General features: G+C 44.6%; 1 protein-coding gene across 1 annotated transcript in view; it reads right to left on the reverse strand.

Moving 5' to 3' along the window:
• LOC147748202 (inactive dipeptidyl peptidase 10-like) overlaps positions 1–20,231 on the reverse strand; it is a 508,957-nt gene that overhangs the window by 45,663 nt on the left and 443,063 nt on the right. The window contains exons 23-24 of the mRNA XM_086959116.1: positions 13,723–13,781; positions 13,573–13,645 (exon numbers count right to left, since the gene is read on the reverse strand). Coding sequence (XP_086815242.1) covers positions 13,573–13,645; positions 13,723–13,781 — 132 coding nt within the window. The remainder of the gene's footprint in view (positions 1–13,572; positions 13,646–13,722; positions 13,782–20,231) is intronic.

The following is a 20,231-nucleotide window of genomic DNA, read 5'->3' on the forward strand; positions in this document are numbered from 1 at the left end:
CAGGTAGGACAATCATTTACAAGATATTTGCAAAAGATCTGCTTCCATTTATTACTGACCTATTCAACTTAATCATGGAAGGTGAGAGCATTCCTTCTACATTTAAAGAATTAGTCAGCATCCTTAAAGTAAGTCTTCTTAATGCAGACTATGAATTGTTCACCAAGTTATGAGTATCTCGAGTAATTCCCTCAAAGCAATACAAATTTCTTCTCTAGTAATCAGGAGAGAGCAGCAATTGTGATGATGGAAGCCGAGAAGGCTTTTGAGGTGCTTTATTGGGATGCAGAGGTGCGAATTATTATAAAGTCAACGATAGGAGGCCCAGTGAAAATTAATAGAGATACCCGTCAGGTATGCCCGATGTCACCTATTCTTTTTAGTCTTTTCATTGAACCCACGGCAGTGCAAATTGGCAGTGCTGAGTCTATTGCCCCTCCGTTAGAAGGGATGTCAAAAATTACACTCTTTGCATACTCTGTCTGAAGGTTGCTGGGATAAATATTTAAGGGGCAATAAATGTAATTCTAGATCAGTCACAAATATTGGTGGCTACAAGATCAATTAGGGCAAAACCAAGCTTCTCTTGTTCAATGCCTTACCTACTGTTCTCTCTCAAGGCCTTCAGCGTCAGTTTCATCCTCAGCATCCAATTCTCTATTTGTGGTTGTTTGTTACCAACAAATATTCAGTATTATTTCAGATGAACTATAAGACTATGCTCAGTAAAGTAAACGCTCTATTAGCAAAATGGGCTCTTCTCCCCTTGACATTGATTAGTAGGATGTCTCCAATTAAGATTTCTATTTTACTTTTATTCTTGTTTCTGATTTCCAGTCTCCTTATTAAGCTTAATAATACATACTTCAAGGTATTAGATTCGCTCATCATAACATTAATATGAAATAATAAAGCCCCAATTGTCAAATATTAAATTCTGCAGTTACATAAAAACAAGGGCAGCCTTGCATTACCACATTTCTTTACTAATTATAAGGTAGCACTAATAGATATTACAGCACGGAGAGGCAAGGGCTTTGGATGCTTTGATAATTATTTACTAACTCGTATCGTGCAACAATGTAAAATTGGTCTCCCAGCTTTTTTAAAGACAGAAAAGATGCCCACAAAGCCAAGATATGATCCGCTTCGGAAATGGTGAGCCTTTTAGAGCGCTTTTTTCAGTCAAGACAGGTTCCGATCTGCCATAGAGCCTACTGAGTTTGGTTACAGGACACACATTTTTGGTCTAAAATCTTTATATCGGTCAGGCTGATAACATGGGAGGAAATTGAATGGCGCCATGGGGCAGTGAGTCACTAGTATCTGTTTAGTTTCTTGCAGAGAATTCATTTTTTGACAGCTAATTATCAATAGATGAACAAAGAGATTCAGGCACTTATCCGGCTGTAGTAAAGACTGAGCTGACAGAGGTTGGAAATTGGTATAGGGTCTTGAAAAACACTCTGATCAGGTTTCAATTCCTGAATTTTTTTGGGACAAAATATACAATAGAACCAGTTGCAGGATTTCAATTTGGGGAATGGGAAAATATTTCTGAAATGATTAAAAAAACTCTTAGGGCCACCAGTTTTAAAAGGATGTGTTTTCCTTTAGAATGGATGGCATACTATACCTGATGAGCGTTGCATAAGATGTTGGGGATGATTCCAGTTCAGTGTTTCCGCTTTAGGCTAAATTACATGGGTGATTAGCTACATATTTTATTTTCACGCCTAAAACTTTATCAACTTTGGGATGAACTATTTCAAACCCTTAACAAATATCTGTAATCTATGATTGTGCCTGAAGACACGTTAGTTTTCTTTGGTGCATCTTCTACTAGCCGGAAGTTGAACAAGTATGTGCAAAATTTTCTATCAGTCGCCTTCGTGGTGGCTCATTCGTTGATTTTCCAATATTGGAGTTCTTTAATACGGCTACCGTTAAAACTTGGGGGCATATTACCAACAAAGTGGCGAAGAGAGGTGTTAGCCGCCTTGGCTTAATGCCTCTCTTCGCCACTTCGGAAACGCTAGGCTGCACCATATTATCAAGGATATGGTGCAGCGTAGTGTATCTCCCTGCGATGGCGATAAGTTTTACAACTTAATGCCAGCGCAGGCAGGGAAGGTTTGTTTATGTACAGGAAGGTGTTCCTTTCTGCACATAAACAAAGCTTAAATGCCATTTTGTAACTTACATGTGTGCTGCTTTATGCAGCACACATGTAAGTTACAAATTGGCATTTTTAAAAAGAGGTTTGTTTACGTACAGGAAGGGACACCTTCCTGTAGATAAACAAACCTTGGCAATTTGCTTTTTCCATGTGTGCTGCACAAGGCAGCATACATGGAAAAAGTAAAAACTAGGAGAAATGAAGCATTTCTCCTCGTTTTGCCACCTTAAGAACAGGTCTTTCCTGTTCTTAAATTCGGCGCTGCCACCTATTATCGCCTCTCTTGATAATAGGTGGCAGCGTCGAAGTGAATGGGTGTTGCGGTGGAACGCCCACCGCAACACCCACTGCACGCCCCCTTCCACGATGAGTTTATTGTGAAAGGGGCCCTATTACCAAGGCAGCGTTAAGTCAATTAACGTGGCTTTAAGCCAAGTTAATTGACTTAACGCTGCCTTGATAATAGGGTGATGCATATATCGCCGTGTTATCGGCAGAAAAGTGCAGATGACGCTTGATAATATGCCCCTAGGTTAGATAAAATGAGGACGACAAAGGCCTTTGAGGAGGAATAATCACTCCGAGTTGGGAAAATCATTCAGTTTTCAGCCGTTTGGGATCCTGCTTTTCATGTACTTACTTTAACTTTGCTTTGTACTTCTAAAACAGTGAGTTTATGTCACTGTCCTTCATGTTTTTCGCACTATTACACTCTATTCTACCCTGCTGCTCTGCCGTTATACTCTTTGGGGCATATTTACAATAACTGGTGCATCCCTGCATATCTCTCGCTGAGTTCCCAGACGCCAGAACGTGTTAATCGGGCACGCCGTTTTTTCGCTTGTTTCAGATAGCCGGAAGCCTGAGACCGAAAACCGCTATCATTTGGCAAACAACGCAATTTCGGCACGACTTTACCTTGCTGCTCATGGATAACCGTCAGTCAACCAACCTCGTCTAGCTCCAACAATTACGTTACCTTGTTTGACAACATCCGCTAATCGTTTTGATGCATTGCGGATAGATGTTAACTTCCAAACAATCTTTATCAGCAAGCGTCCGGGTAACTACGTAACCCCGAAGCATCCCCGGTTTGTCCTGAACAGAGAGCCGGTAATCTGAACAGGACCATACTACAATAACCAGGTTGCCTCGTTACTACATTACCCTGAGCTACATAGATAGCTATCTACTGACACCTCAATCGGCTGAGAAATCGCATGGTTCCATATAGGAAAACCTATAAGAATTACATACTAAGCAATCGTCAAAACTTTTAAAGACAGACAATCGTTACTCAGAGACCATACAAGCTACCGCAGTGTTATATCACCAGTCTCTTCATCACAAATGCAGCATCATGATGGTAAAGTCCTGAGGAAGACACCTTTAACGTGTCGAAATGCATAGACAGGAAACCATCCCTCACTTATATCATATTTTTACAAAATTAATGCATATGTGATAATGAACTTAATTTTTTTTTATCATGTTTTATCAATAAGTCAATGATTTTACTCATGACGTTTTTTATGAAATTTATTAAAATGTACTTTATATGCTAATTCAGTTGTGTATCATTAATTTTGGTTTGTTTGCCATCTAACCTGTGTCAGTAGTCATATTGTTTGTCTGGGTGCGTTACTTTACATACATTGTATACCCTGACCCAGGAACTTTATCCATATCAGGGGGTCCTTGTTTTTTACACATTGCATATCAGCAGGGATGCGCCAGTTATTGTGCGCCGCAGCTCCGCCACCCTGGATGCGCCACATTTACAATGTGGAGCATTATGGGGCAAAAATGGCACAGATGCGTGACGCATCTGTGCCGTAAAAGCGGCGCATTGCTGGAGTTGTGTAGCAAGCGCGACGCAGCTCCAGCAATGCATTGGGGGGGCCCTATCTCCACAATGCTGCGTCAATCCTTACGCCTGCTTTAAGCAGGCGCAGGGTTTTGATGCAGCATGGGCCCAAAAGTGAACACCCCCCCTGAGATGGAACGCCTCCTTCTGGCGCAGGGCTTTACAACATGCCGCATCTAGGAGATGCGTCACGTTGTAAATATCCCGCACCATGGCGCGACTTTTGCACCACCGCTGCGTCACAACGCAACGGCCGCGTAAAAGAGGCGCAGGGGGCTTGTAAATCTGCCCCTTTGTCCATTCTTTTTTCAAGTTTTTGACTCAGTATGACGATCTTTCCTAGAATTATTATTGCACTTTATATGCTTATTCCTCATTAACGACGCTAAAACCTACAACTTTGTTTATGATGAGGGAAACACTAGGGGCTTGTCTTAATCTTGCTATGCGGTCCTGCCATTTTTGCGCAGGCCTAGTCTCCATAGCTGCATTTTAGGTTCAGTTCTTCAATTACGTAGGGGAATGCTATCTAGGATTATTTGCATTTGACAGTACCATGTCTCTTTCAAGGCACCCTTGACACTTTGCAAAGGTGTACCATCCGAAAAATTGTACAGTAGATATTATGGAATCTGGCTTTCCGTGTGTTGGGCTATGTTCTGTTTTGGACTACTCCACTTCAGCACTTTACTCTATATGGCTGCTGAATATAGGTTGAAGTACTTTTTTAGAGTTCTTTAATTACGTAGAATAATTCTCCCCAGGATGTTTTCACACTGCATAATATTGTGTTTTTACTGGGGCACTTTGTAAAGAGGTAAAGTCAAACTGCATATTCTATGCAATCTGGTTCTCTGCATGTTGCGGTTTATATTCTTTTTGTATCTGTTCAATAAAAAATGAGATTAACAAAAAGAGAGACGCAAAGCAGAAAGCCCTGCCAAGCCTCAAGTCTGCAAACTACAAGGAGAGAAAATACAGTTCTTACTGCAAATGACATCATCTGAATGTTCTCTATTAGATAGAGAAATTAAAACAGATCAATCTTATGATAGTCTTTGCTCCAAGTGTTGATATATGAGCAGTGCCCCTAGCTCCATCCCTTTCTCAAACCCATGAGATCTTTTATCAGAGGCCCCTGAAAACACGAAAAAAAATCTTGTACCTTAATAAAATTTCATTTTTCACAGCATCGGATTTCCTGGACCACACACAGATGTATGTCCTCTCTCTTTTCAAAACCAGCTATTGCAGATGAGAACAGTATCTTTCAGTGGATGGACAAATGGAATGCAGTCCACTGTCTTTAACTCTGGTTGGCTATTATCAACCAATCAAGGTGAAGGGGTTTTATGCATTATTGCATGTGTGTTGTGATGACTGAGGGAGCAATGAAAGACAATGATGGATGATGGTTGGTGCATGGTGGATAAGATGTAGGGACGAGAAGTGAGGAACGAGAGATAGGTACGGAGTGATGATGGATGGGGTGAGAAGTAAGAATGAATAGTGAGGGCTGATGGAAGAGGAATGAGAAATGAAAGATGAGGAGTGATCAATGTTGGATGAGAAATTATGTATGAGGTATGAGAAGTGTGAGATGAGGGATGAGAAGTGAGGAACAATGGATGAGTGATGAGAACTAGGAATGAGGAATGAGGGATGATGACTGATGGATGATGTATGAAGGTTGAGAGATGGGATGAGAAGTGAGGAATGAGGGATGATGGGTAAGGAATGAGGATGTCCCTGAAAAAAACAAGAACCATGGCAGTGAACAATAATAAGACCAGGAAGAACAGCTGGTTCTTGGATGGTCACAAACTGGACCAAGTGACGTGCTACAAGTATCTGGGTGTCCTGGTGGACAGCAGAGGGTCGTTCAAACACCAACTGGAGACACTTTATCAACAAGCATTTACAATGCAATAGGGCTCGCAGCATTAAAGTTTGAGTTATTGGCATTGTGTATGACAATTCGTTGCATAAAATGTTTAGCAAACTCTGAATTGGTGAGCAGTGAGTGTGTGCAAGAGTATGCTGTTCTTGAAAGCAGTGTGGTAGAGAGTGCAGGAATTTGGGTGACCTGAGCAATGTGGATGATGCACGTCACGCACGGGGCTGATACAGTTATTATTCACATAGCTCTGATGATGTGCACTCACAGTCTGCACTCACTACTCTGCACTCACTACTCACTACTCTGCACTCACTACTCTGCACTCACTACTCTGCACTCACTACTCTGCACTCACTACTCACTACTCTGCACTCACTACTCACTACTCTGCACTCACTACTCTGCACTCACTACTCACTACTCTGCACTCACTACTCACTACTCACTACTCTGCACTCACTACTCACTACTCTGCACTCACTACTCACTACTCTGCACTCACTACTCACTATTCACTACCCTGCACTCACTACTCTGCACTCACTACTCACTACTCGCTACACTGCACTCACTACTCTGCACTCACTACTCTGCACTAACTACTCACTACTCTGCACTAACTACTCACTACTCTGCACTCACTACTCTGCACTCACTTCTCTCTACTCTGCACTCACTACTCTGCACTAACTACTCACTACTCTGCACTAACTACTCACTACTCTGCACTCACTACTCTGCACTCACTACTCTGCACTCACTACTCTGCACTCACTACTCACTACTCTGCACTCACTATGCACTCTCTACTCTGCACTCACTACTCTGCACTCACTACTCTGCACTGCACTCACTACTCTGCACTCACTACTCTGCACTCACACTACTCTGCACTCACTACTCACTACTCTGCACTCACTACTCTGCACTCACTACTCTGCACTAACTACTCACTACTCTGCACTAATTACTCACTACTCTGCACTAACTACTCACTACTCTGCACTCACTACTCTGCACTCACTACTCTGCACTCACTACTCACTACTCTGCACTAACTACTCACTACTCTGCACTCACTACTCTGCACTCACTACTCTGCACTCACTACTCTGCACTCACTACTCACTACTCACTACTCTGCACTAACTACTCACTACTCTGCACTAACTACTCTGCACTCACTACTCTGCACTCACTACTCTGCACTCACTACTCTGCACTCACTACTCTGCATTCACTACTCACTACTCTGCACTAACTGCTCACTACTCTGCACTCACTACTCTGCACTCACTACTCTGCACTCACTACTCTGCACTCACTACTCACTACTCTGCACTCACTACTTTGCACTCACTACTCTGCACTCACTACTCTGCACTCACTACTCACTACTCTGCACTCACTACTCACTACTCTGCACTCAATACTCACTACGCTGCACTCACTACTCTGCACTCATTACTCTGCACTCACTACTCTGCACTCACTACTCACTACTCACTACTCTGCACTCACTACTCACTACTCTGCACTCACTACTTACTACTCTGCACTCACTACTTACTACTCTGCACTCACTACTCTGCACTCACTACTCTGCACTCACTACTCACTACTCTGCATTCACTACTCACTACTCTGCACTCACTACTCACTACTCTGCACTCCCTACTCTGCACTCACTACTCACTACTCTGCACTCACTACTCACTACTCTGCATTCACTACTCACTACTCTGCACTCTGCACTTACTACTCTGCACTCACTACTCTGCACTCACTACTCACTACTCTGCACTCACTACTCACTACTCTGCACTCACTACTCTGCACTCACTACTCACTACTCTGCACTCACTACTCACTACTCTGCACTCACTACTCACTACTCACAACTCACTACTCACTACTCTGCACTCACTACTCTGCACTCACTACTCACAACTCACTACTCTGCACTCACTACTCTGCACTCACTACTCTGCCCTCAATACACTGCACTCACTACTCTGCACTCACTACTCACTACTCTGCACTCACTACTCACTACTCTGCACTCACTACTCACTACTCTGCACTCACTACTCACTACTCTGCACTCACTACTCTGCACTCACTACTCTGCACTCACTACTCACTACTCTGCACTCACTACTCACTACTCTGCACTCACTACTCACTACTCTGCATTCACTACTCTGCACTCACTACTCTGCACTCACTACTCTGCACTCACTACTCACTACTCTGCACTCACTACTCTGCATTCACTACTCACTACTCTGCACTCACTATTCTGCACTCACTACTCTGCACTCTGCACTCACTACTCTGCACTCACTACTCTGCACTCACTACTCTGCACTCACTACTCACTACTCTGCATTCACTACTCACTACTCTGCACTCACTACTCACTACTCTGCACTCACTACTCACTACTCTGCATTCACTACTCTGCACTCACTACTCTGCACTCACTACTCTGCACTCACTACTCACTACTCTGCACTCACTACTCTGCATTCACTACTCACTACTCTGCACTCACTATTCTGCACTCACTACTCTGCACTCTGCACTCACTACTCTGCACTCACTACTCTGCACGCACTCACTACTCTGCACTCACTACTCTGCACTCACTACTCTGCACTCACTACTCACTACTCTGCATTCACTACTCACTACTCTGCACTCACTACTCTGCACTCACTACTCTGCACTCACTACTCACTACTCTGCACTCACTGCTCACTACTCTGCATTCACTACTTACTACTCTGCACTCACTACTCACTACTCTGCACTCACTACTCACTACTCTGCACTCACTACTCTGCACTCACTACTCTGCACTCACTACTCACTACTCTGCACTCACTACTCTGCACTCACTACTCTGCACTCACTACTCTGCACTCACTACTCTGCACTCACTACTCACTACTCTGATTCACTCCTGATTGGTTGGAGCAGGCTAACTCAGTGCTCATTTTGACGCTGGGGGGCTGTGCCTGCAATCCCTCAGGTGTTAACAGCACTGGAATTGCTGGCTTAGAAGTGTGTAATACACAGGAATCTGTCGGCCACGCCCTCACTATCACGCTTGCACTATCACAGCTGGCAACACACAGAATAATAAAATGTTAATGACCATTTTATTATTCTCTGTGTACCTGCTGCTCCTGCAGCGGGGGGAGGGGGGGGGGGGAAACGCTCCTCCACCTAAATGAAGGAGTCGCCGCTGAAGTATGTGCCAGAATATTATCTTATCCTGGATTTGGCCAAGGACTTTGATTTGGGGGCCGCTATTTACGGCTGGTCAAGCTACTCTACACTCACCCACTGGTCAGGGTCAAGACTGGCCCCCTGGTATTGGAATCATTCACGATTCACAGGGGCACTCACCAGAGCTGCCCGCTTTTGCCACTGCTTTTATCATTGGTCATAGAACCGCTGGCACTTCCTCTCCAGGCTGGGAGCACGGAGTTGGGCATTCTGCTGGGAGATGGCCTGCACTTTGTTTCTCTCTATGCAGATGACCTATTCATTTGCCTTAGCCGCTTACACTCCATCACAGACGCTGTGGCCCAAACACTTGATCGCTTCACTCATCTTTCTGAACTTAAGGTCAACTGGCATAAATCCTGCGTGTTTCCTTTCACCCATTCGCTGCCGGATCCTAACTTTGTACTTAACCAGACCCAAGTGGTCTGGCAGCCCACCACCTTACACTATTTGTGTATTATGGTGTACCAGGCGACTGAAGCCTTATATTATGGCAATTTGCAAAGGGCCGTTAACTCCTTGAGAGCACACATGACTTTCTGGCGAACATTACCACTGTCAGTGGTGGGGCGCATAGCACTTCTCAAGATGGTCTCCCTCCCCCATCTCCTTTATTACTTGGCAATCTCCACCTCTATATACCTGCACCTTTCTTTCGCTCCCTGGAAAATGCAATGAGGGAATTTATATGGAACAATTCTCGTTGCCGGGTAGCATTGTCGAAACTATATCTCCCCATAGGCCAGACAGGCCTTGAGGTGCCTAATTTTGAGCACTACTATCTTGCACCTCAACTTCAATGTGTGGCCAAATGGATGTCAGGTCTACAGCTTGTGGATATGGTGAAAGCTGCAGTTGCATAAATTCTGCTGGACGCCATGCACGTGTTTCATCCCTGCACGCATACGCCAATACCCATCTCCTTGTTGTTTAGTGGGGCATTCCGCTGTTACCACCAAGTTGTTTAACTACTATGTGCAGAAACCCCTTACTCCCCGGTGATTCCCCTGCTTGGCAAACCCAGAAGACACACCAGTACGTTGTCAGTGGAACTAACAGCCTGACATGCTGCGGGCATCCAAAGAAAAGAGGACCTTTACTGGGATAATAGTCTCCTGACCTATGAGCCACTGATGGAAGAAGACGGCCTTCCACAAGGCAACTTCCTCCTATACCATTTACTGTTTAATGCCACAGAAAGAAGATGGGGTGACATGGCCCTGGAAATGCCGACACACCTCACTCTGCAATATTTGCATGTAATGGGACCAGATAGACACTAAGGGGCATATTATCAAGGACCGGTGTTAAAATTATCGCCGTTTTATCGGCAGGAAACTGCCGAGAAAACGGCGATAATGGGCTTGATAATACGCCCTTGTTAATTCCCGTAGAAGCCCATGTTCTGATGTTAACATGGGCTTCTATGGGAATTAACAAGGGCGTATTATCAAGCTCATTATCGCCGTTTTATTACCAGTTTCCAGCCGATAAAACGGCGATAACTTTAACAACGGTCCTTGATAATATGCCCCCAGATTCGCTGATTTGCAGACTGAATGCACTCTAATTCCAAGCCACAGCTCACCTCCCTCCGGTGCAGGTGGGAGGAAGATCTGGCTCGTCCTTACACGAACACTGAATCGGAGGCACTGCTGAAGGACCCAGTCCATGTCCCCCACAATGATTGATTCCGCCTTATACAATACTATATCGTGCGCAGAGAATATCTCACCCCAGCAAAAAAAAAAACGCTATTTCAAGCGATGCCGGCCCCCGCTGTTAGTTGGTAGGCGCTGACCTCCTGCATATGCTTTGGGGGTGCACTTGCTTGCAGCGTTAATGGTGAGGCGTCACCACCCAGCCATCCACCTGCACAGGGCACTTGGCACTGCACACCTGGGAGGTATGCATCCTAGGTTTCTATCGCAGGACCAAGGAAAACAAGGTGACATCTTGCTTCCTTGGCCTGGGGCTAATAACAGCCAAGTTCCTCATCACTCGGCGATGGAAGGTACGTGAACCCCCAATGCTTGCAGCTTGGATGCAATCTCTCACAACTTGGGCTCAGGCGGAAAGTGTCACCTTGCACAGGGAAGGCAGTTTATGGCTACACAAATACCCCATAGCAGCCAACTGGGATGCTATCCCGGTTGATCTGCAAGCTGCCACTCAATCAACTCCAGGCACTGGTGCTAACTCGCCCCCTCAACAGATGGAAGACCCGGCTAACTCATTGGTCCAATGGCTGCGGAAGCTGTTTGGGATGTGCACTGTCTGCCATGTGCAGGGCCCCAGGATAACATCTGGTTACTGCAACTTTATGCGCGCGTCACTTAATTGTCCAATACATGTCGAGCAGCTTTATTGAGGGATGGTCAAGAAGGGCGAAGGGTCTGTTGGCATCTTGTTATAGTATTTTTGTTCAGTTTATTTGTTTATTGCTGGGTACACAAATGACCTTATTACTGGGATATCTTGGTTGTAGCAGACCGATTATTCAGAATGATACACTATAATTTAAAATCTTTATATGTGCCATTACCTGTACATTCCCTTTGATACAGCCAACAATTGGATAACGTAAATTACTGTACACAAAGTGCCTGATTCTTGTAAACATTGTACTAATGTTTGCTATGTAAATCATTATAGGATGTGCAAACTGCACATAATTGTTGTTAAACATAAAACTCAATAAACTGATTCAAACAAAGAAATGCATGCATACATTTGTATGGAGCACGACTAAAGGAGCTGAGTGCTTAGGACCTATGAAAACCTGCAGCCAGCTGGATGTGAATTGACCGATACTGCATCGGTGCGTTTCCGATGTTGAAGGAATGCTGGTTAATCAGTGCACTGCATCAGCTAGTGAGCTTGTGCTTCCCCTTGACCAACCTCACTTTGTGGTAGTCTGTGACATTTAACCCCCAGACTAAGAGTGACTTAAGGGATTTCTCCCAAGGTGCCATAATATATGTCCCACTGGCTGATGCTTGAATATGGCTTTCAGGAGATACTGAGATTTACACTGCAGAGTGGGGCTTTGCCCAGTTGCTGGTGGGAATCGACCAGTGGGTTCAATGTATTCCTCCAATCCCTTGCGGTCTCCTTGCAACTGAAATGTTTAACCAGCTGTTTACGAGTTTTGGACCCATTAATGTCACTCCACCAGAAGAATCTATTAAAGGTGCTAGGTCCATTCCAAGGATTAGATGTCCACTCTTTAGCATGAAAATGGTGGGTAGTATGGATGCTCTGAATGTCAAAAATGACAGCCATTCAGACACAGAAGGAGTAGATGACAATAAACCCACAACACGTTGTTAAACAAAACAGGCCAGTCTTCAATTGATGAAGAACACTCTCAAATACCCCTTCTCAAATACTTATATATAGCATTGAAAGGCGTACGAGCAGCATAACATTTACCACAACCCTGACCAGGCCTCAAGTCAAGACCTCATGCACCTCACCCAGATCCCACATAGAGCATACAGCAACCACACACTATTCAACCAAACATAGATGTCTGCCTGTATTCACTCCAGACTGTTTGAGAGCTACAATGCCTCTCCTGTTGCAGATTCATCCTACACAATGCTTTATGTTATCATAAGTTACCCAAACACCTGTAACCTACATTCAGCACTGTGCCTGTTTACCTTATTACACAGTATAACATCTTCCCACTAGGACACAGGGCCCACAGAATGCCACTGTGACTACTCTTTTTCTTTGTGAAGCATATGGCTTCCATTGTTTCTTTTGCAGTTGTAAGTTCCATCTGCGAATGCTAGTGCCATGGAGCCCAATCCTATCGATCAGTATCTATCATTTGCAGTCACACATTAAACTTCTTTTTCTTCACCTAAGTAAAGCATAGGGGCATATTATCAAGACAGGCGATAAAATTATCGCTGTTTTAGCAGCAGAAAACTGCCGCTAAAACGGCAATAATGGGCTTGATAATATGCTCTATGGAATTCCAATTGAAGCCCATGTTAGATATCCTTCACATTTAACATGGGCTTCAATTGGAATTCCATAGAGCATATTATCAAGCCCATTATCACCATTTTAGCGGCAGTTTTCTGCCGCTAAAACTGCGATAATTTTATGGCCGGTCTTGATAATATGCCCCATAGTTATACAGTAGATGTTAAACCGTTCTTTCTCCCTACCCCTCTATGTGTTTACATATTACTTTAGGGGGTTCGGGGTAGTGAAGAATCTTTTTGACCCTCTCCCCTTTTGTGTGAGTTATGGTGTTAAACCTTGACCTTCCTTCTGATTTGAATGGAGGCGACCAAGAAGTGTTCTTACCATCCCCTGTTCCGTGCACCAGAAGGAAAGGTTGGCCTTTGAGCCGGACAGCATCATCCCACAATGAGGCAACCTGAGGACAGCAATGGAAATGTAAGATTTTCCTCCAGAGGCACCACAAAGAAAGTTCCCATTGGTCTACACACATACCGTGTAAGTCGCATCCTCCCGCGTCGGCATCCCCAGGTACCTTTCTGAGAAAGCAGAGGCTAGATCAAAGAGAAACAATTATTATCACATGTACAGATCTCCATTGTCTGAGGATCTTTGAAAGCCGTCTAAAGGCTGCACCTACCTTCCAAGGATCCAGATTTCCTACTTCATACTATTTATATTATGGCTTATTTGTGCAAAGCTAATGTTGAGGGGATGCATTTACCAATATGGTAGACTGCAAGACGAGTAGCTGTGCATCAGTAGCAGTCTTCTGCAGAATCATTTCTGTGAGATGTAGCAAGGTTTTGACGTCTGGTGACTCTGAATTACCTGAATCCTGCCCACTGTTTCCTCATCATATATGAACTGTTGTACTGTTGTGAATCTTCCATCAGCCTGGTGCCTCTCAAATGCTGGTAGTGATGAGGAGCATCCATCAGATTTCTGTCACAACCTTCACTTTCCAGTGGCCCAAATCTATCAGAAAAACTTCTATTGTTTCTACACCCTATATTGGCTGACCTCTGGTGAACATCAGCATCAAACCAATTACATCCTATAGCACTTAACCTCTCAAAACTTTATTGATCATTTGGGAGTATAAGTATATTAGAATGTATAGGTTTCAATATCATTTCCATGTTTATGATGCCACCCATGGTATTAATACAAGTCTCTCGTGAGATTTCGTCTCATGTGGGTGGAAATAAGAAAATGGACTCCAGCGTGTGTAATGTGGAATTCCACAGAGTGACAGGAAAACTCTGCAAGATTCCACGGATTCCAACGTAAACATGTTTCCACTCCCTGTAGCTAAAATTCACAAACAGTTATGCTAAGAAATACCCTAGTTCATTAGGAGAACTGGAGAAAATCGGCACGCTGAACTGCTCGTGTAGTTTTTTGGTGCTGGGAGCTTTTTCTGAACTGAAAAATCAGGGCAAACGGCACCACATGACACGCCAGAGTGTGCCTGCTTCTTAAGTTGGTTTTGCTGCCCTCCAGTAGATTTTCTAATTGAGCAGCAGCTTTTCCACTGCAAACAGTTGCGACCACCTGCATTGGGAAAATGTTGCTGAGTGCCCTCATAACACCTGAAAAACATTCAAGGGGACGCCAATTCTAACTCTCGCTTGCCCACTTATCATTGCTGAGCCACATATGAGGAAAAACTCTGTCAACAGCCGTTGGCAGAATTTGGTTGGAACTCCGCATTACGCATGTAATGTGAGGTGGCCAAAACTCCGCCAACTCCTGTGGCAGAGCGAAATTTATCGCCCACTCCTAGTGGAAACAATTTTCTATTTTCATCCAAATATGGCTGATGCAGGCTCAAATATCCAAGGGTAGCAGATGCTCAGATATTTAGAGGATATACTGAAAGTTTTCAATTCCTTTCCGATTCTAAATAACCCTGGGCATGCCACTATGCTAGGCTAACAGAGCATAATTCGCACTTCTAGCACAGTACAAAATCTGTGCTTAATCAACAACATCCTCAGATGCTTTGATAAATCAATTTTACATGCTAAAAAGCATATAAACAATTCACAAAAGTGAACTTTTTCAATGAAAGCATTAGGCAATGAGAGAGGTGATGATTTTGGGGTCCCCCCTAACCTAGGGGGAGGACCAAGCAGATGCCTTGAACACAAAGAGCATAAACAAAAAGCACATCTTGTTGAACTCCGGTGGTGGTCCCATATCTTAGGACCACCCCAAGCACATTTATTGGCAAAAAAATAATCCCAGACAAAGGCCCTGCAAAGCATTATTGGACGAGGTTAGCAGTGGGCAGTGAATATTATAGTGCCATATTATCAAGAAAGGGCGATACATTATCGCCGCTTTTATTGGCAGGAAACTGCTGCTAAAGCGGCGTTCTGGTGTTAACCTGGGCTTCTATAGGAATTCACAAGGGCATATTATCAAGCCCATTATCGCAGCTTTAGCGGCAGTTTGCTGCCAATAAAAGCGGCGATAATGTATCGCCCTTTCTTGATAATATGGCCCTTAGTATCCAATATCAAAATAGTTCTACAAAGAGCTGCAGTTAAACTAGTAGGTACTAGATGTCCCTCACGAGTCGAATACAAAGCATTGAAATTATTCTTATATCAAGCTGCAGTTCCACTAGTCGTTACTAGATGTCCCTCACGAGTCAAATGCAAAACCATTGAAACCCTTTCATCAAGCATTTGCATTTGACTCGGGAGGGACATCCAGTAACCACCAGTTGAACTGCAGCTCTTTGTAGAATTATTTTGATATTGGATACTATATAATATTCACTGCCCACTGCTAATCTCATCCCATAATGCTTTGCAGGACCTTTGGTTGGAAATGTTTTTTTGCCAATAACTGTGCTTGGGGTGGTCCTAAGAGGATGGGACCACCACCGAATCGTTCAATAAGATGTGCTTTTTGTTTTCAAGGCATCTGCTTGGTACTCCCCCTAGGTTTGGGAGGATCCCAAAATCATCACCTCTCTCACTGCTTGCTAATTTTTCAGTGTCACTTTTGTGAAAATACTGTATGCTTTTTAGCATATAAAGATAGAGATACTTATTTTATCATAACTGGCACTGTGCAGGGTGCCATTTGCAATTATTGCACAATGCAGACAAGTTCACAGTGCCATCAGCTATGCTACGCACTACGAGTAGTTCAAAGTATACTACGTGAAACTATGTATGCAAACTACCTCAAACGTCAGCAGTAGTATGCTCTGTATAAATGTAATTTCAGTTTCAACAAACTCATTGCACCATTGAGATTACTAACACTGGTGGACAGTCCACAACATTTGTCCTGTTAGGAGAATAGCCTACTTGTAACAAGCATTGGCAAAGCCAATAGAGCTCGCCTATGCTAAAGCTACTGGCTTTGGCAATGTGTTTTAGCAATTATGCACACCAGTGTGGCTGCTGTTCAGCATCGCTAAAAGTTAGTGACATGGAGTGGGGTGGGGTGGTCTGGAGTGGGGTAGACTGGGATAGAGTGAAATAGGATACTTTGTGGTTACTATAGTGGGGTAGATTGGTGTAGAGTGGATAGGGGATATAGTGAGGTGGAAAGAAGTGGGGTGGATGGGGTAGATTGGAGTGGGGTGGAGTGGAGTGTAGTAGATTAGAGTGGGGTAAATTTGATTGGGTAAATTAGGTAGATTAGGGTGGCAGATTGGATTAGTATAGATTGAATTGGGGTAGATTGGGGTAGAGTAGGGTAGATTGGAGTGGAGCAGATTGGGGTAGATTAAAGTGGGGGAGATATGAGAAGGGTAGATCAAAGTAGATTGGGGAAGATTGGAGTGGGATATATTGGGGTAGCTTGGAGTGGAGTGGGGTAGATTGGAGTGGAGTGGGGTAGACTAGAGTGGATAATAGTATGGTAGGATGGAATTGATTGGGTTAGACTGGGGTCGTTTGTAATGGAATATATTGGGGTGGGATGGAGTGGAGTAGATTGTGGGAGTGCGGTAGATTGGAGTGGTGTGGGGTAGATTGGAGTGGGTGAAGTGGGGTAGTTTGGGCTAGACTTGGGTAGATTGGTATAGAGTTGGGTATATTGGAATAAAGTAAATTAGAGTGAAGTAGATTGGGGAAGGTTGGAGTGGGGTACGTTGGAGTGGGGTACATTGGCGTGGGGTACATTGAATTTGGGTAGATTAGGGTGACATGGCGTAGAATGAGGTGGAGTGGGGTAGATTGGAGTGGAAAGGGGAGATTGAAGTGGGGTAGATTGGCATGTGATAGATCGGGGTAGAGTGGAGTGGGATATATTGGGGTAGACTAGAGTGCAAATAGGTACATTGGGGAAGAGTGTAGTGTAGTGGATTGGTGCAGAGTGGAGTGAAGTGGATTGGAGTTAAGTAGATTGGAGTAGAGTGGGTAGATTTAGTGGAGAGGAGTAGATTGAAGTGGAGTGGGGTAGATTAGGATGGAGTAGTGTGAAGTGGAGTGGGGTAGATTTGAGTGGAATAGATTGGGTGGATTGTGTTAGGGTAGATTGGAATGAAGTGGGGTATAGTGGAGTGGAGTAGAGTAGAGTAATAACGAAAGGTGTGGAGTAGTTTAAAGTGGGGTGCATTTGAGTACATTGAAATGGAGTTGGATAGATTGATGTAGGGTAGATTGGGATGGGCTAGATTGGAGTGGAGTAGGTTGAGTTGGGGTGAGGTAGATTGAAGTGGATATGTTTGGAGTGTAGTAGATTGGGGTAGATTAAGGTGGGGTAGATTGGAAGGGGAGGATACAATGTGGTAGGTTGGAGTAGGGTAGTTTGGGGTGGAGTGTGGTAAGGTAGATTGAAGGGGGATGGACTGTGTTGGATTAGGGTGACATTTGTTAGAGTGGACTGGAGTGGGGAAGATTTTTGTGTCAAGAGGTTGATTGGTGTGACGTGGAGTGGGGAAGATGGGTCGAGTGGCATGCAGTGTTGTAGATTGGGCTAGAGTGGAGCAGGGTAGATTGGGTTGATTGGATTGGGTCGATTGCAATGGGGTAGATTGGGCATCAGTGGAGTGGGTCAGATTGGAATGGAATGGTGTGGAGTGGGGTCGAGATTGGAGTGGAGAGAGATATATGGGGAAGAGTAGAGTTGGGTCAATTGAAGTGGAGGGTAGTGCCGTAGATTAGGGTGTAGTGGGCTAGATTGGGTGGATTAGAGTAGGGTAGATAGGAATGGATTCAGGTAAATTGGAATGGGGAGATTGAAGTGGGGTACACTAAAGAGGAATGATTGGAGCAGAGTAGTTTGAAGAGGGGTAGGTTGGATTGGGGCAGATTGGAGTGGGATGGATTGGAGTGGGGTGGAGTAGGGTGGGTAGAGTGGGGTCAGGGGCAGTTTAGTGGGGTGGAGTAAATTGAGGTGGGGTGAAGTGAAGTGGGGCGGATTGGGGTAGAGTGGCATAGATTGGTGTGGGATAGAGTAGATTTGAGTGGAATAGGTAGGGTTAGAATGGAGTGGGGTAGAATGTGTTGGGGTAGATTGGGGATAGGCAGATTGGAATAGGGTAGATTGGGGTGGGGTGGGGTAGATTGGAGTGGGGTAGAGTGGGATTGGATTGGGGTGGAGTGGAGTGGGGTAGATTGGAGTGGAGTGTGGTAGATTTGAATGGAGTGGAGTAGATTTGAGTGAAGTGTGGTGGATTTGGGTAGAGTGGAATAGAGTGGAGTGGTGTGTGGTAGAGTGGACGTGGGTAGATTAGAGTGGAGGGTAGATTGTGGTAGAGTGGGTGGGTTAGATTGTGGTACATTAGAGTGGAGTAGATTGGAGTTGCTGGATTGGAATATATTGGGGTAGATTAGAGTGAAGAGGAGTTGGATAGATTGTAGTTATACTTTGGAGTGGAGTGGGGTAAACTGGAACTGAACAAGGTACATTGGACTGAGGTAGATTCAAGTGGAGTGGAATAGATTGGGGTGGAGTCAGGTAGATTGGAGTGGAGTGGAGTGGATTGGATTGGGGTACATTGGAGTGTGGTGGATTGGGGTATATTTGAGTGGATTGGAGTGGAGTAGACTAGGGTAAATTGGAGCAGTGTGGGATAGATTTGAGTGGAGTGCAGTAGATTGGTGTGGATGGGGTAGATTGAAGTGTCATGGGGTTGATTGTAGTGGAGTAGACGAGTGGGGTAGATTGCAGTAGAGTGCTGTGGAGTCAGGTAGATTATAATGGGGTGGGGTGGGGAATCATAGTGGAGTAGATTGGCGTAAACTGTAGTGGAGGAGGGTAGGCTGGAGTGGATTGGATTGGGGTACTTTGGAGTGGGGTAGATTAGGGTAGATTGGAGTGGGGTAAATTGGAGTGGATTGAAAGTGAGGGGGTAGACTGGGGTAGATTGGAGCAGAGTGGAATAGATTTGAGTGGAGTGCGGTAGACTGGTGTGGAGTTGGGTCGATTGAAATGGGGTGAGGTTGATTGGAGTCAAATGGAGTGGGGTAGGCTGGGGTGGAGTGGGCTATATTGGAGTGGAGTGGGGTAAATTGGGGTAGAGTTGTGTGGAGTGGGGTAGATTGGAATGGAATGCGGTAGATTGATTAGTAGTTGAGTGGATTGGGGTAGTTTGGAGTGAAGTGTGGTAATCTGCATTAGAGAGGGGAATATTGAAATGGTATATTGAAGTGCGGTAGATTGGAGCAGGGTTAGGTAGATTGGGGTGAGGTGGGGGTTGGGTGAGGTGGAGTGGGGGAATATTGAAGTGGGTAGATTTGTGTTTAGTGGGGTAGCCGTAGATTGAGTGGAGTGGAGTGGGGTAGATTGAAGTGGAGAGGAGTACATTAGGATGAAGTGGTGTGGGGTAGATTGGAGTACGGTAGATTGCAATGTAGTGAGGTAGATTGGAGTGGGGTAGATTGGAGTGGGTGGGGTGGGGTGAACTAAGAGGGGTATATTGTGGTAGCGTGGTGTAGATTAGAGTGGAGTGGCTTAGATTGGAAGGAGTAGATAGTGGTAGATTAGAGTGTGCTAGACAGCATATGGGGAATATTGAGAATGGGTGG

Source organism: Lissotriton vulgaris, chromosome 1_1 (genome assembly GCF_964263255.1).
Source record: "Lissotriton vulgaris chromosome 1_1, aLisVul1.2, whole genome shotgun sequence".
Classification (NCBI taxonomy): Eukaryota; Metazoa; Chordata; class Amphibia; order Caudata; family Salamandridae; genus Lissotriton; species Lissotriton vulgaris.